At 49.6% G+C, this 14,100-nt stretch overlaps 1 protein-coding gene across 3 annotated transcripts in view; it reads left to right on the top strand.

Annotated features, from left to right (window-relative positions):
- The window catches only part of TM9SF4 (transmembrane 9 superfamily member 4), a 40,841-nt gene that overhangs the window by 6,493 nt on the left and 20,248 nt on the right, over positions 1-14,100 (top strand). Inside the window, exons 1-8 of one of the 3 annotated variants that reach the window (XM_058679371.1) lie at positions 368-386; positions 3,716-3,829; positions 4,840-4,939; positions 9,149-9,317; positions 9,418-9,547; positions 11,888-12,011; positions 13,278-13,396; positions 13,482-13,593. In XM_058679371.1, the coding sequence (XP_058535354.1) occupies positions 3,752-3,829; positions 4,840-4,939; positions 9,149-9,317; positions 9,418-9,547; positions 11,888-12,011; positions 13,278-13,396; positions 13,482-13,593 (832 nt within the window). In that variant the 5' untranslated portion in view covers positions 368-386; positions 3,716-3,751. Of the gene's footprint in view, positions 1-367; positions 387-3,715; positions 3,830-4,839; positions 4,940-9,148; positions 9,318-9,417; positions 9,548-11,887; positions 12,012-13,277; positions 13,397-13,481; positions 13,594-14,100 lie in introns of those variants that run through there. The other 2 variants (XM_058679372.1, XM_058679373.1) reach the window with 2 other exon arrangements.

Below are 14,100 nucleotides of genomic sequence, written 5' to 3'. Positions count from 1 at the left end.
AGTCTCATGACTGGGACACCACTTGAGGCAAAATGATGTCAGATCGACTGGCACTCATCTCTCAGGACTCCCACCCTTTTGATAGCTCTGAACATGTCAAGGTGTTTGCTGCTGAAGTGATCAATTACAAAGTAAAAGCAGATGGGAAGGAATTTCCCAAGAAGCAACCTCCTTACAGAAGTGAACTCTGGGACAGACATCCTCTGTCAGGTGGGCAGGGCTGTAGGAGGAGCAGTGAAGTCACAGAACCACAAAAGGTTGAAACAGAGGCCTTGGCAGGGGCCCAGCTGGGTCTTTGATCCTCCTGGAATGATACATCACATTCTATGCGTTGAAACCTGTCTCAGGAGTCAGGAAATTCTAGCATGGTGATAGTCTCCCTGACGGTAAGAATTGCTGGTCTGTCTGGTTCCTGACAAAGCTGGCTCCAGATTCCCTCTGCACCCCGCTTTTCTCTCTCCCCCTCTTTCTGTATGTTTTCAGGAGAACCCATTTCGGAGGCAACTCATTTCTTCTCTTGAAGTATAAATGTATTTCATTTGAGTAAGGATGATTCATGTGCATGGAAAAAAGTATTAAAAGCTATAAAAACCTGAAAACATGTTGTATATCATTTATATATACATTTTTTGTCTATTTAAAAAGTTAGAGAATGATATAGATTTGTCAGAGACAAATGGTCTTATTTCTCTTTAATCATATAAAAACTCCTAGTTTTTTTAAACTTCAAAATGCACAGAAGTAACAGAAATAATATAATCCCTGTTATTCCCCAGGTGTAACAGTTACCATTAGAAGCCAAGTTTGCGTCATCTACACCTTCTACTACCTAGTTTTTTTGTTGTTGTTGTTGCTTTTTTGGTTTGTTTTTTCCTTCAGGCTTATTAAGATGTAATACTGTAAAACCACTCATTGTGCGTTTGGGGTCTGTGTATACTTACGCAGCTGTCACCAAGTGGTGCAATGTTTGAGAACATTTGTGTTACCCCAGTAACTTCTCCTACAGGCACAGGATTGGCATGTGCAGTCACCCCTGTTCCCACAAGCAGGCAGTGGCTGGTCTGCTTCTGTTGCTTGAGAGCTGCTTTTTCCAGGTATCTTGTTTATGTGGAGTCATGCAAGGTACAGACCTTGCATGTGGCTTTGTTTTATTTTTCTTGACTATTATTTGAAAGGCAGGTTTACAGAGAGAAAAGGACAGAACAGTAGGGAGAGAGCTTCCATCTGCTGGTTCACTCCCCAAATGGTTACAGTGGCCGGAGCTGAACCGATATGGAGCCAGGAGCTTCTTCCTAATCTGTTACAAGGGTGCAGGGTTCCAAGGACTTGAGCCATCCTCCATGACTTTCCTAGGTCATAAACAGGAAGTTGGATGGGAAGTGGTGGAGTCGGTTCTCGAACCAGCACACATATGGGATGCTGGTGCCACAGGTGGAGAATTAGCCTACTATGCTGGGCACCAGCCCTGCTGCTATGGTTTGAATATGATTCATACCCCAACAGTTCCTGTGTTCGGAATTTGGTCCTCAGTGTGTCCTATGAGGCTAGCACAGTGGTTGACAATAATAGATATTCAGTAAATAGTTGGTAAGCTGATTTTTGTACTGGTTAGTGCAGGGGCTTTGGGCTCAGACAGCCTGAGAGCTAATCCTGACCAGTAGTAATAGCCTCAGCTGCAAATGGAAATCCCTTCCTCCCAGGATTATTCTGAAGAAAGAGTTCTTGCATGAAATGAACCTAGTAAACGTTTCCTGCCGATGTTACCAACATCATCATCAGGTTCCCCTGCCTTAGAAGAGCATCCCTGTTCCTTTTGTGTTGGACACGTTACTCAGCCACATTTCTCACAGGTCTGTTTTACTATCAGTCATCTGCGAAAGGGTGACAGAAATGTCCATGTAGTTGTCATTGTGAGGATAGCACAAAGCAAGGGACTCCGTAAACAAGACATTGAAGGAAAATCACCTGCTGCTAAGGAGGGGCCTGCGAATCAGGCATTCTGCTGGTTTGGAGTTGCCTTCCTGCTAGGACGGGTATTATCCTCATTTTGTTGTTGTTGTTTAATGTAATTGTTCCATTGATTTGAGACTTGGGAACAAAAGTATATCGAAGTCCTTCAGGATTTGCTTTTATTTATGTTTTAAAATTTTATTTATTTGAAAAGCAAAGTTATACAGGGAGAGAGAGAAAGATCTTTCATCCACTAGTTAACTCCCAAAATGGCCGCAAGGGGCAGGGCAGGGCCAGACCAGAGCCAAACTAAAGCCAGGAGCTTTTTCTGGGTCGTTGATGTGGGTGCAGGGGCCCAAGGACGTGGGCCATCTTCTGCTGCCTTTCCAAGCACTTTAGCCGGGAGCTGGATCAAACGTGAAGCAGGAGACACTTAAACTAGCGGACAAATGGGATTCTAGCATCACAGGCGGCGACTTTATACACTACACTCGCTAGAATCTGTGCATGGGCTTTGCCAGAAAACATGAGTGCCAGGGCCCAGTGCAGTAGCCTAATGGCTAAAGTCCTAACTTTGCACACGCCAGGATCCCATATTGGCACCAGTTCTAATCTTGGCATCCCTGCTTCCCATCCAGCTCCTTGCTTGTGGCCTGGGAAAGCAGTCGAGGACGGCTCAAACCCTTGGGACACTACACCTATGTGGGAGACCTGGAGGTTTCTGGCTCCTGGCTTCGGGTCAGCTCAGCACCAGCCATTGTGGTCACTTTGGAGTGAATCATCGGACATAAGATCCTCCTCTCTGTGTTTCTGACTTTCCAATAAAAATAAAATAAATCTTTTAAAAATAATAAAAATAAATCCTGAAAGAAAGAAGAAAGATGAGTACCCCTGGAGAGCTGGACTGGAGAGAGCTGGTCTTCATTTGTAGCCCTTGAACTAGTGACTTGATGTGTTTCATTGTTTCAAAACACTTTGAGCTGTTTGCTTTTTAAAAGCTGTACTTGTCTGTGGCTGTGCAACATTTTAGCGGAAGCTGGTGAAGAGCGTAAGTCTTCTGTGAATCCTGGTTCACTTAAAAAAGTGTGAGGGGAATCAATTTTCTACCTTGTAGTGATTGATTTGTTTGTTTTGGGGGGAAATCAGAGAAGGGGGAGATGCGGAACTTCCATCTGCCAGTCTGCTCCTCAAATCCCTGCAACATCTGGGGCTGGGCTGGAGCCAGGAACTCAGTTCAGATCTCCCACAACAGTGGCAGGAACCTAAGGATTTGAGCCTTTGCTGCCAGGATCTGCATTATAGGAAACTAGAATCAGAAGCCCAAGCCAGGAACTGAAGGCAGGTATTGCAGTGTGGGACTCAGCCCTGTTCGTTACAGGCCAAATGGCTGTTCCAAAGGGGCTTAACATACAGACTCACAGGAAAGTGTACTGGTGATGCGGGGACTTCCGGCAGAGAACCTGTCTCTGAAGAGAGTTACCAAATCGGAATGGAACTTTGTCTTCCCCTAGCTCTACACTATGAAGCAGTTAAGAGCACCATGATCTGGAAGGGAGGAGGTGGACTGCTGCCTGACAGGCCTCCCTTTTGCCCAGATGTTAATTACTTGACCTGTTTTGTGACCCATTTCTGGAAGTGCAGAACTGCCTTGGCAGCACTCGTGGGGACCTTGGGGACACAGCATTTACAAGAGGTTCTTGCTGACACTGGATCAGTGTGACTTGATCTCTCCCCGTTCCAACTGTTGCTCTCTTCTCCGGAGCAGGATTGGTTGCCATGGTCCTTGCTACTTCTCTTGCTCATGTGTCAGTCAAGCGCCTTCTACGTTCCTGGTGTTGCGCCAATCAACTTCCACCAAAATGATCCTGTAGAAATTAAGGTAAGTGTGTCCCCACAGAGTGGGAGTCTCTGTTGGGCAGCCTGGCTTGAGCACCACGTGACTTGTCCGTTTCATTCTGTGGTTGTGCAGAACAATAGGGCCAATTGCCCTGGATAAGGAGGATTCATTCTGAGTTTGTGGGCTGCAAGTATAGCATGCTTGGGAACTCTAGGGATCCAGGAACTTGGCCACTGTGCTGCCAGCTCTTGGCACCTCTGCTGGGGTGTATCCTTGCTCCTGTTCTGGGTTCTTCTGAGTGGCTTCGTGTGCATACACATGCCCAACTCCTCACACTCACTTTTGCGTCTGCTGTTCTGTCTCTGGGGTGTGTGTGTGTACACACGTCTTTCTCTCTCTCCTCTGCTCCATCCTCCTCTGTGACCAGCATTTTCTACCTAATTCATAGCATCTGCTCATGTTATTCATGTGCTGTAAGCATCTCTTCCTTAGCAGTCAGATGTGTGAGCTGCAGGAACCATCATTAAAATTCCACTTGCTGAGGGTTGTTTATATGCCAGGCATTATGTGTGGCTTGGCTCTGGATGCCCCCGAAGAATCCCCTGAAGGCAGATTGTATAGGTGGACGTTTTACAGGGCTTGCTTGTGGAATTGATGAAGAAACTGAGGCCCAGGAGCATAAGCTGGTTGCCCAAGGTCACGCTGTGAGGAAGACACAGGGCCAGCCCAGGGCCCGGTTTCCTTCCCAACACACTTCTTTCTCCCATGGCCTCTGCCCAAACCCTCTGTGGTGCCATGCAATAGCAGCATATGTCGAATTTGGTCTGCTTATAATTCTGGAATACATTCGGAAATTACCAAAATGTGAGGAAATTCTGAATCCAAGGGAGTACATACGAGAGGTGTGCTGTGATCACATGTGCCCAGTTAGTTTGCCTGCTGGCTGTTATTGCCAAGTATGTGAAAGCTGTGGGGCTAGCAGGGAGCAGTACTGACCAGTCACCTGGCTTTCGCCTAAGCAAAGGAATAACTGCCTCTCTTCCCGCCTGCAGGCTGTGAAGCTCACCAGCTCGCGAACCCAGCTCCCTTATGAATACTACTCACTGCCCTTCTGCCAGCCCAGCAAAATAACCTACAAGGCCGAGAACCTGGGTAAGTCCCTGCCTTCTTCAGCCTGCCTCTCTCGGAGGGGAGCCCAGCACACGTGTCAGCAGCATAGCAGTTAACCCTTCCCAGCACTTCTGTGTGCTGTATAAGTGATTCCCTGCAGTTACATGCCCGCCTACTTATTTGACCTTCAGAGTTGCCCAGGGGATGTCATTACTGTGTTTACTGCCATTATGCAGGTAAAGTGACTTGTCTGTAGTTGTGCTGTTAGTTAGTGACTGTGCCTAACTTTGAGTCCTCTTTGGTCGGTCTTAGGAGCTGGAACACATCGCTTCTACACAGACCTACTTTTCTTTGGTTTCTAGACATCCTCTCTCAAGGCGTTGTTACCTGCTCTGCCTTTCTTTACAACAGCGAGTGAGCACCTCAGCTTTCATATGAGGCAGCTCTCTACTTGTTAAGCTCTATGAGGCATGCCTCGGATGCCGTAAGAAGCACCCGCTGCAGTGTCTGGCACCAGTGTTCCATAACTAGGAGCCATTTTAGCTTAGATTCTTCATTTGGCAGGGTTTCAGACAAGAGGATATTTGTAGATAGATATTCAAGGCATGGCTATTGATCGACTCAGCTTCTCTATTAAATCATGAAGATAGAAACAAGGAAAGAAACCCTCCCCAGCCTCAGAAAAGAAAATTTTCTCCTCCCTCAGACCTGAGAAAAGCAGAAAACAAGTTCTCTTGTATCAGAGGTTAAAGATATTTCTGGAACTCATAGCCAACAAATTTATCTATTGCCAGATACTGGGAGTTCTGGACCAGTAGGAGGCAGATTGTCAGTTCCAGGCTGGAACTGGTTTAACCAAAAGCAGGTGACACCACCTCCCCAAACACCACCTTTGTCTGGGTCTCACCTTGTGGTATTGAACAGATATTGACCTCGGGGCCTGGCTGGCTCATGCTGGTAGTGAGGGCTCCTTTTCCTGCCTGCTGTTAACTCTTTCTTTCTACCCCATGCCGATTGCCAAGCACCTTGCCTCTGCCTGGGGTGCTGGACCCTCCTGGTCTTCCAGGGGCCTGCCACCAGGCCCCTCCCTTCCCATGGCAGCTAAGTGGGTTCCTTGCAGCCCCTGTCGCTGTAGTTGGGCCACCTCAGTGTGATACTGGATGACCTTACGCTGCTGCTTTTCCGGGCACATTATCAGGGAGCTAGATGGGAAGTGGAGCGGCTAGGGCTGAAAGCAACCTGGCACTCATGGGCTGCTAGCATCCCAGGTGATGGCCTAGCTCCCTGCATCACAACACTGGCAGCAGAGCCCTAACTCTAACTGCCTAATTAGCATACTCAAACTGAAAATGCCGTCTGTCTGAATTGGTTCTTCTGTTTTCCCACTTACAGCCCAATTATAGAAACTTCATGGTCTTGCCAGCCCACTCCTCCTCACGCAGCACCAGTATCACGTGTCAGTAGTACTGGCTTCCCCAGACTCCACCTCCTCAGTAGCTCACCTTCCCTCGGTGCTAGCCACCAGCAGCACTCATTTGCATCCCTCAGCCAGTTCCTTGCAGCCTCTGTGTCCTACCAAAACAGCCAGTGTGATGTCTTTCTGTGACCAGGATCAGTCTCCTCCCACCCCTGTGAGAACCCCCCCATCAGCTTTTGTCTTTTGCTGTCGCACTGGGTGTGGCCCACATGCTCCCTGGGGTCCAGCTCCCGCCCATCTCATCACTTCAAACACTGCTTCCTAGGGGGCACTCTGCTAAGCTGACTTCCTCACAACTGCGACATGTCTCCTTATGCTGATTGCTTCATCAAAATCTGGCTTCCTTCTGGGCCATAAGCTGTATGAGTGTGTGTTCAACATTGTATCTTCAGGATCTGGCACATATCGCTTCTCCAAATGTAGGATCTGGCGTGTAGCCAGTTGTGTAGCCAGTTCCTAGTCCATGTGTATGAATGAATGGGTGACAAGAGAACCATACCAAGCGGAGGCAATGTTTGACCATGTTTGCATCAGTCCCGCCTGTTGACTGTGGCTGGTCTCTTTCACCTCGCTGCATTGTCAACTTCTCAGTAGAATTGTTGAAAAGCTCACAGTGAAAGCACACTTGGGTTTAGTTGGCAGTCCCAGATCGTTCGTTGATTGCTTGTTAGAGTAATGGCTGACAGCAAGTTACTCTAAGGTCATGTGGGGTATGCCAGTTCATTTAAAGTTCAAAAAATTTTGTTAAGAATTTCTGCTTGGTGCACCGGCTGCCCCCCTTCTGGTTCAGCTTCGTGCTAATGGCCTGAAAAAGCAGAGGAGAATGACCCTGGTCCTTGGTCCCCTTTACTCACATGGGGGACATGGAAGAAGTTCTGGCTCCCGGTTCAGATTGGCCCAGCTCTGGCCACAGTGGCCATTTAACGAGTGAACCAGTGATGGAAGATCTCTCTCCCTCTCGGCATTTCTGACTTTCAAGTAAAATAAATAAATTAGGGCCCAGTGCAATGGCCTAGCGGCTGAAGTCCTCACCTTGAACACCAGGATCCCATATGGGTGCCAGTTCTGATCCCGGCGGCCCCGCTTCCCGTCCAGCTCTCTGCTTGTGGCCTGGGAAAGCAGTCGAGGACGGCCCAAGGCCTTGGGACCCTGTACCGGTGTGGGAGACCTGGAAGAGCTCCTGGCTCCTGGCTTCGGATTGGCTCAGCTCCATGTGGTTACTTGGAAAGTGAACCATCAGATGGAAGCTCTTCCTCTCTGCCTCTCCTTCTCTCTGTGTATCTGACTTTCCAGTAAAAATAAATCTTTAGAAAAGATCTCAGGTGCTAGCTTTCACCTAATTTCCCTCCCTAGCTGAACCGAGAAGACACAGAAGGAAATAGGAAGCAATGGCTACCCTTACATAGTTCATGGTTAGGGCCAGTGTTGTCATGCCATATGGACACCGGTTCGAGACCCATCTACTCTACTTCCAGTCTAGCTCCCTGTATCTGAAAAAGCAACAGAAGATGGCCCAAGCACTTGGAGCCCTCTGCCCACATGGGAGACCTGGAGGGAGTTCAAGCATCCTGACCCAGCCTGATCCAACCCCAACCAGTAGCCATTTGGGAAGTGAACCAGCAGATGGAATATCTCCTGTCTCTCCCTCTCTTTGCAACTCTGCCTTTGAAATAAATAAGTAAATCTTTAAGAAAGAAAAAAAATGGGGGGATGGCCCCATAGAATAGCTGCTTAAGCCTCTGCCTGTAGCACTGGCATCCCAAATGGGTAATGGTTCAAGTCCCATCTGTTCTACTTCCAGTCCAGCTCCGTGCTTATGGCCTGGGAAGGCAGTGTAAGATGGGCTAAGTCCTCGAGACCCTGTACCTGTGGCAGACCCAGAAGAATCTCCTGGCTCCTGGCTTTGGGCTAACTTAGCGTTGGTCATTGCAGCTTTGGGTAGCGAACCAGAAGATGGAAGATCCTTTTCACCCACAGGCTCTTTGGCCTGATCCAACTCCAGTTTTTGTTGACATTTGGATAAGATATCTGTCTCTTTGAGTTTTAAATAAATAAGTAAATAAAAGTTTAAAAGATAAATGTATTTTCAGGCAAAATAATTTTTGAAATGCACACATATGTGTCAGCATCTAAAGTAAAAAGGTGAAGAGTTGATGCTGATGATAAAAGTAATATGTAGTAATATGTGTTGCCTGTGTGCTCTGAGTCTGATATTTCACTTGAATTCCTTTATTCCTCACTATGAAGTGAGTACCGTTACTACCTTAGTGAGGTTAAGCAATTTTACTGCTGAGCTAATGAGAGGCAAAAACCAGATGTGGTAGCAGGTGCCCTGGTGCTGGAGCCCAGGGCTGTTCTGCACAGGAGGAAGTCGGGAGCCAGTAGCAAGCTCTGCTGAGTAGGTCTGAAGGATCTCCTGGGAAAGTAAAGCGGAAACTGAGCTTGAAGCCAGGAGTGCAGAGTGGGAAATGTGCTTCAGGTGAAGGGAGCGACTTGAGGGACCCAGGCAGGACAGCATGTGGCATGTTTGATGTGCTGTGAAAGGCTGGAGGTGCTAGAACACAGGAGGAGGGACGAGTGGCAGGAGAAGTTGGTGGGGAGAGCAAACTGGGCAAGGAGGAACATCGGGGCAGAGTGTTGGCAGCTGGAGGCACTGCCGAGGTCCCTCAATGTTCATTTTTGCCATGCTGTCTTGTCCTGCAGCTCTGTGACTCTGCTTAACTCAGCAACCTCAGGGCTGAAGCTCTGAGCTCGATCTGTCTCTCTTACGGCAGGAGAGGTGCTGAGAGGGGACCGGATTGTCAACACCCCTTTCCAGGTTCTCATGAATAGTGAGAAGAAGTGTGAGGTTCTGTGCAGCCAGTCCAACAAGCCAGTGACCCTGACCGTGGAGCAGAGCCGTCTCGTGGCCGAGCGGATCACAGAGGACTACTACGTCCACCTGTAAGTTGTCCTGTGCTTTCTGGCAGCCCAAAGCCCAGAAGGGGAGGACCCTCGGGGCGGCATGGTGGCCAGAGGAACTGAGCAGACCTTGGGTTTCCAGCATTGCTGACAACCTGCCTGTGGCCACCCGGCTGGAGCTCTACTCCAACCGCGACAGCGATGACAAGAAGAAGGAGAAAGATGTGCAGTTTGAACATGGTTACCGGCTCGGCTTCACAGATGTCAACAAGGTAGAGTGTTTGCATGCTCAAAGGGCAGGGGAACTATACTCCTCACCAGGAGCACTTGGGGCTGTAGAGAAGGGGAAAACAATTCCGCTCTAGACTTATACCACAGAACAGGTGGGGGCTTTGCTTTTGTAAGATTGTTAAAAACAACAGACCAAAAACACCTGAGCATTTTCACATAGACGAGAAATGAGCAAGAGCCTGCAAACTCCATGGCTTTGAATCCTGCCTCCACCTGTCGGAGTGGCCTGGAGCCAGTGTCTGTCCCTCTTTGTCCTGTGTAGAATAATCATGCTCGTTAGGTCTGGGACGGGGGCTGGCCTAGGCTAGGCTGTAGCCCCCACCAGTGTGAACTGGAACTAGGAGGTGGGGGTGCCAGGCCTGGCCAGGCTAGGCCACAGACCCCACTGACAAATGCCAGAGTAAGGTGAGCCACACCAGACTGGGCCACAGTGCTCAGCCAGTACATGTGAGACCCAGAGAGTAGGGAGCACACACAGTAGGGGAAGTGCATGGGGCTCCCCTGCTAGACCACTACTCCCACTGGTGAGCATGAAAGCTGGGACTGAAGGCTGGGCTGACTGTTCCTACTGGGGCGTGCATAAGCCAGATTGGGTGTGGGTTGGTTGGGGTTTGCCTCAGCATCAGCTGACAGATGCTGGCACTGGGGGCTAAATCTGTTAAGTTAAACTACAGAACCACCTGGACAGCACATGATGTGGGAGTGGGAGTGGGCCCATCAGGGAAACAGTGGACATCTCTCTCTTGGGTTGCCACTCCCACTGGTGAGCACAAGAACCAAGACTAGGGGCAGGCGTGGCTAGACAGAGTGACATCTGCTGGTACCAGTGTGGACTGGAGAGTGGGACTATTTGGACTGAAATAGACTTCAGTGCCCCTTAACATGTACGAGAGCTGAATGGGATATGGGACAGACTGGATCAGTCTGCGGTACACATTGGCAAGCACGAGAACCAGGGCAGGTGGAGGTTATTGCAGGTCACTCCAACGAGGCTGCAGTTCCCACTGGTTTGCGAGAGGACCAAGTGTGTGGTGGGCAAGATCGGGCTGGGCTGCAACACTCATTGGTTTGCGCAGAAGACAAGGCTGGAGGCAGAAGTGTCCCAGCAATTGCAGTTACCAGTGTGTGTGAAGGCTGATTGGGGCGACAAACTATGCCGGACCCTGTATTGGCAAGCACACACAAGAATCAGGTCTGGGATCACCTCAGATGAAGTTTCTTTGAGGAATCTCCAACTGCATTGCTGGACTCAGAACCCCAACCATGGAGAGAATTACAGGTTCCATGGTCTGACCATGGAGTGTATGTGTCAGAGCTGAGCCGCCTCAGTGGCTTAGATGGAGCAGTGGACAGCATAGCCAATTGCACATGAAAGATACGGTGGTACATCATATCTGCAGAGGGAGGACACCTGGTTCCATAACAGAGGATGGAGGTCAGAACAAATTGATCAACTACCCCAGCCAAGTGTTGGCAGTAAAAATCTGGGCAAATGGAGACTCAGGTGTACTATGTCAGCCAGTCGAGTCTGGAGAAATTTCGTTGTGCTTGGAGTGGCTAGATAGGCAGCAGTTCAGAACTGTTGAACTATCAAAACCTCTTGAGCAGGACCATTGGAGCATACCTCATATCAGGGACCCTGGGATGATTGGGAGGCTAGGTATAGCTTCTCCCTTTATCTCCCTCCTTCCTCCAGATACAGGAAGGAAGAAAAGATAATGTAAAAACAATGGTCTTACCCACTTTCCTCTAGCCCTTAACCCTTTGCACCCTAATCAACTATGTAAAAATTATCAATAATAATAACACTTGCCTTTGTGGTGCTTTGGCGCTGACCAGCACAGCCCCTTGAGAGAAGGCCATTGCAACTGGAACTGTCGTCTTATCTCTCTCATTCTCTAAGTCAAACACAGGGTGAAAGACAAAAGCATCTCTTTTTGGGCACGGCCCCTGCCCTCAGACGGCTTCCATCCTAACTGGGGAGAGAACAGGCAGCATGAGGTCCAGGATGGGCCTCAGTGGCCTGACCCTGGAATGTCCAGTGAGCTCTCTGTGCCTTCTGGTCGTCACGAGGAGGGGGGCCTTGTGAGATAGGTAGGCTTTAGTTGAGTGGCGTTGGGGGTGGATTCTAGTTGGAGTTTGTTTCTGACTGGCCCAAGGGAATCCTGGAGGGTTTCTGGGCAAAGGAGTGATGGGAGAGTAGTGTTTGGGGAAGGTTGGCCCAGCCAGGCACCTGGGCTGAGGCTGGAGCCTAACACCTGATTGACATTGACTGTTGCTTGGCTGTTAGCTATCTCATCCTCTCCGTTGCTGCACTTTAGATCTACCTTCACAACCACCTCTCCTTCATCCTTTACTACCACCGGGAGGACATGGAAGAGGACCAGGAGCACACGTACCGTGTCGTCCGCTTCGAGGTGATTCCCCAGAGCATCAGGCTGGAGGGTGAGTGGGGTGGTGGGACCAGAGGGGCAGGGCTGGAAGGGCCTGGGCTTCTCACTTTCTCACTCCTGACCTGGCTGGTAGGCCCAGCAGGCCCAGCCCCGGTGGTGTCCCTATGTTCCCAGCAGAGAATGTGGGGTGAAGGGAGACTTGTCATCTTTGTTGCAGGCCAAGCTTACCACAAACCCCAGATTGTATGTGGTAGTGACTGACTGACAGGAACCCTAAAGATTCACGGAAGTTCGTGACTTAGCTGGGACCAAATGGCAGGTTGGAACTGTGTTAGGCCTCGTCAGAGGACCGGCAGGTCTCCATAGGTTGAAGAATAAGGGAAAGGCCAAGATGTTAGGCCACAGAGTTTGTCTTTGTTTCTCTCCCTTTGTGTAATTGGCAGCAAAGGGTAAAGTTTGCCCAGGGTTGGTGGTTGCGTAAGAGTTTGTGAGCTCAGCCCAGTCCTGCTGGGCCTCCTGGGATCTGGCCCTAGTTCACCTCACCTGCCAGCCTTTGTTCACCAAAGGCGTCCACCATTTCAGCAGCAGACCTCTCCTTTCGTCCATTTGTGGTTTTTCTGACCTTTTAAAAATGAAAGAACCTGGTTTTCATACAAAACCACGTGCATATATGTTGTACTTTTAAAAGTGCCTTACCATCTGCGCTATGAATGTCAGCCCAGATTTGTGTTGCTGTGTGGTCATTTGGAGGTCATTCGCTCCCTTTGTGGCTCTTTGAGCTTTGAGTCTGTTTCTCCTTTTCCGACTACATGATTGGCAGCACCCAGCACAGTACCTGAAAGACAGCACTTACTGTGTGTGTGTGGGGCGGGGGGGGGGGATAAAGAATGGACAGACAGCAGGATGAGTGAGGGAATGAATGGAGTGTGCCTCTGAATGATGGGGTCACTGCTGCCCAACGTAGAGAACAGGACAGAATCACTATCGTGTATGTTGAACAGACGGAAAGAGTGAATGTCTGAACTGAGAGATGGAGATTGATGAGCCACGAGAGGGATTCATACCCAGCTGCCCTTCATGCCTGTGCTCCCACCATGCACGTATCTGTGGGCAGCCCCTGAGGCCCTTTGAAGGTCAGGACCCTGGAGAGTCTGTTACTTAAGAAAACCACTGTTGGCTGCTGTCCCCCTAAGCTGCACTCAGACAGACCTGGAGGCCAGGGTCCTGGCAGCAGGCTGCTTCAAGAGTATCCCCTGGAGCAGTCCTTGGGTAGTGGCTCTGGCTGCACAGGAACAGACTAACTCTCCTGCTCTCACAGACCTCAAAGCAGATGAGAAGAGCTCATGCACCCTGCCTGAAGGTACCAACTCCTCACCCCAAGAAATTGATCCCACCAAGGAGAATCAACTGCACTTCACCTACTCTGTGCACTGGGAGGTAAGAAGGGCAGGCAGGGGAGGAGGCTATGTGGGACTGTGCAGCAGGAGGCCCTGATTCTGAGAGCTCCCTCTTACCGTGCCAGGAAAGCGACATCAAATGGGCCTCTCGCTGGGACACCTACCTAACCATGAGTGACGTGCAGATCCACTGGTTTTCCATCATTAACTCTGTTGTGGTAGTCTTCTTCCTGTCAGGTGAGAAATCTGTGGGTTGCAGGGTATAGGAAGGGTGGACTTACAGGGGACTTCAGAGGTATTCTTGGAGCCGAGTGTGGGTCAAAATGGACATGAGGACTGTGTGCCAGGCATTTGTGTGTAAACAGGATTCAGTCTCCTCTTACAAGGTTGCCAAGGGAAGACAGACAGATATGTTCATGCGCATGGTCATTGATTGGGTTCGAGCTGTATGCTGTCCTGGGAACTGAGCCAAACACTGGAGCCGTGGTGCTCATGCACAGTCCAGCCTCTGCCCTCTCTGCCCAGCCCACAATCTAGGGGTAGGAGAAAAATAAGAAGACAAGTAAACAGTGCCGTTCAAGATTGCAGTAAGGGCTGTGAAGCAGGTGAATGGGTAACCAGGCCCACAACAGCTGAAAAACAGAGGAGACCTGCTTTAGGAAAGCCCTCTTTGAATGAGAGGGAAGAGCTGCCCCTCCAAGCCCCAAGGAAAAACTGATCCACCGAGGTCACAGCCTGCCACGA

The sequence above is a fragment of the Ochotona princeps genome, chromosome 22 (assembly GCF_030435755.1).
Source record: "Ochotona princeps isolate mOchPri1 chromosome 22, mOchPri1.hap1, whole genome shotgun sequence".
Classification (NCBI taxonomy): domain Eukaryota; kingdom Metazoa; phylum Chordata; class Mammalia; order Lagomorpha; family Ochotonidae; genus Ochotona; species Ochotona princeps.
This window is presented reverse-complemented; position numbering and strand designations above follow the sequence as displayed.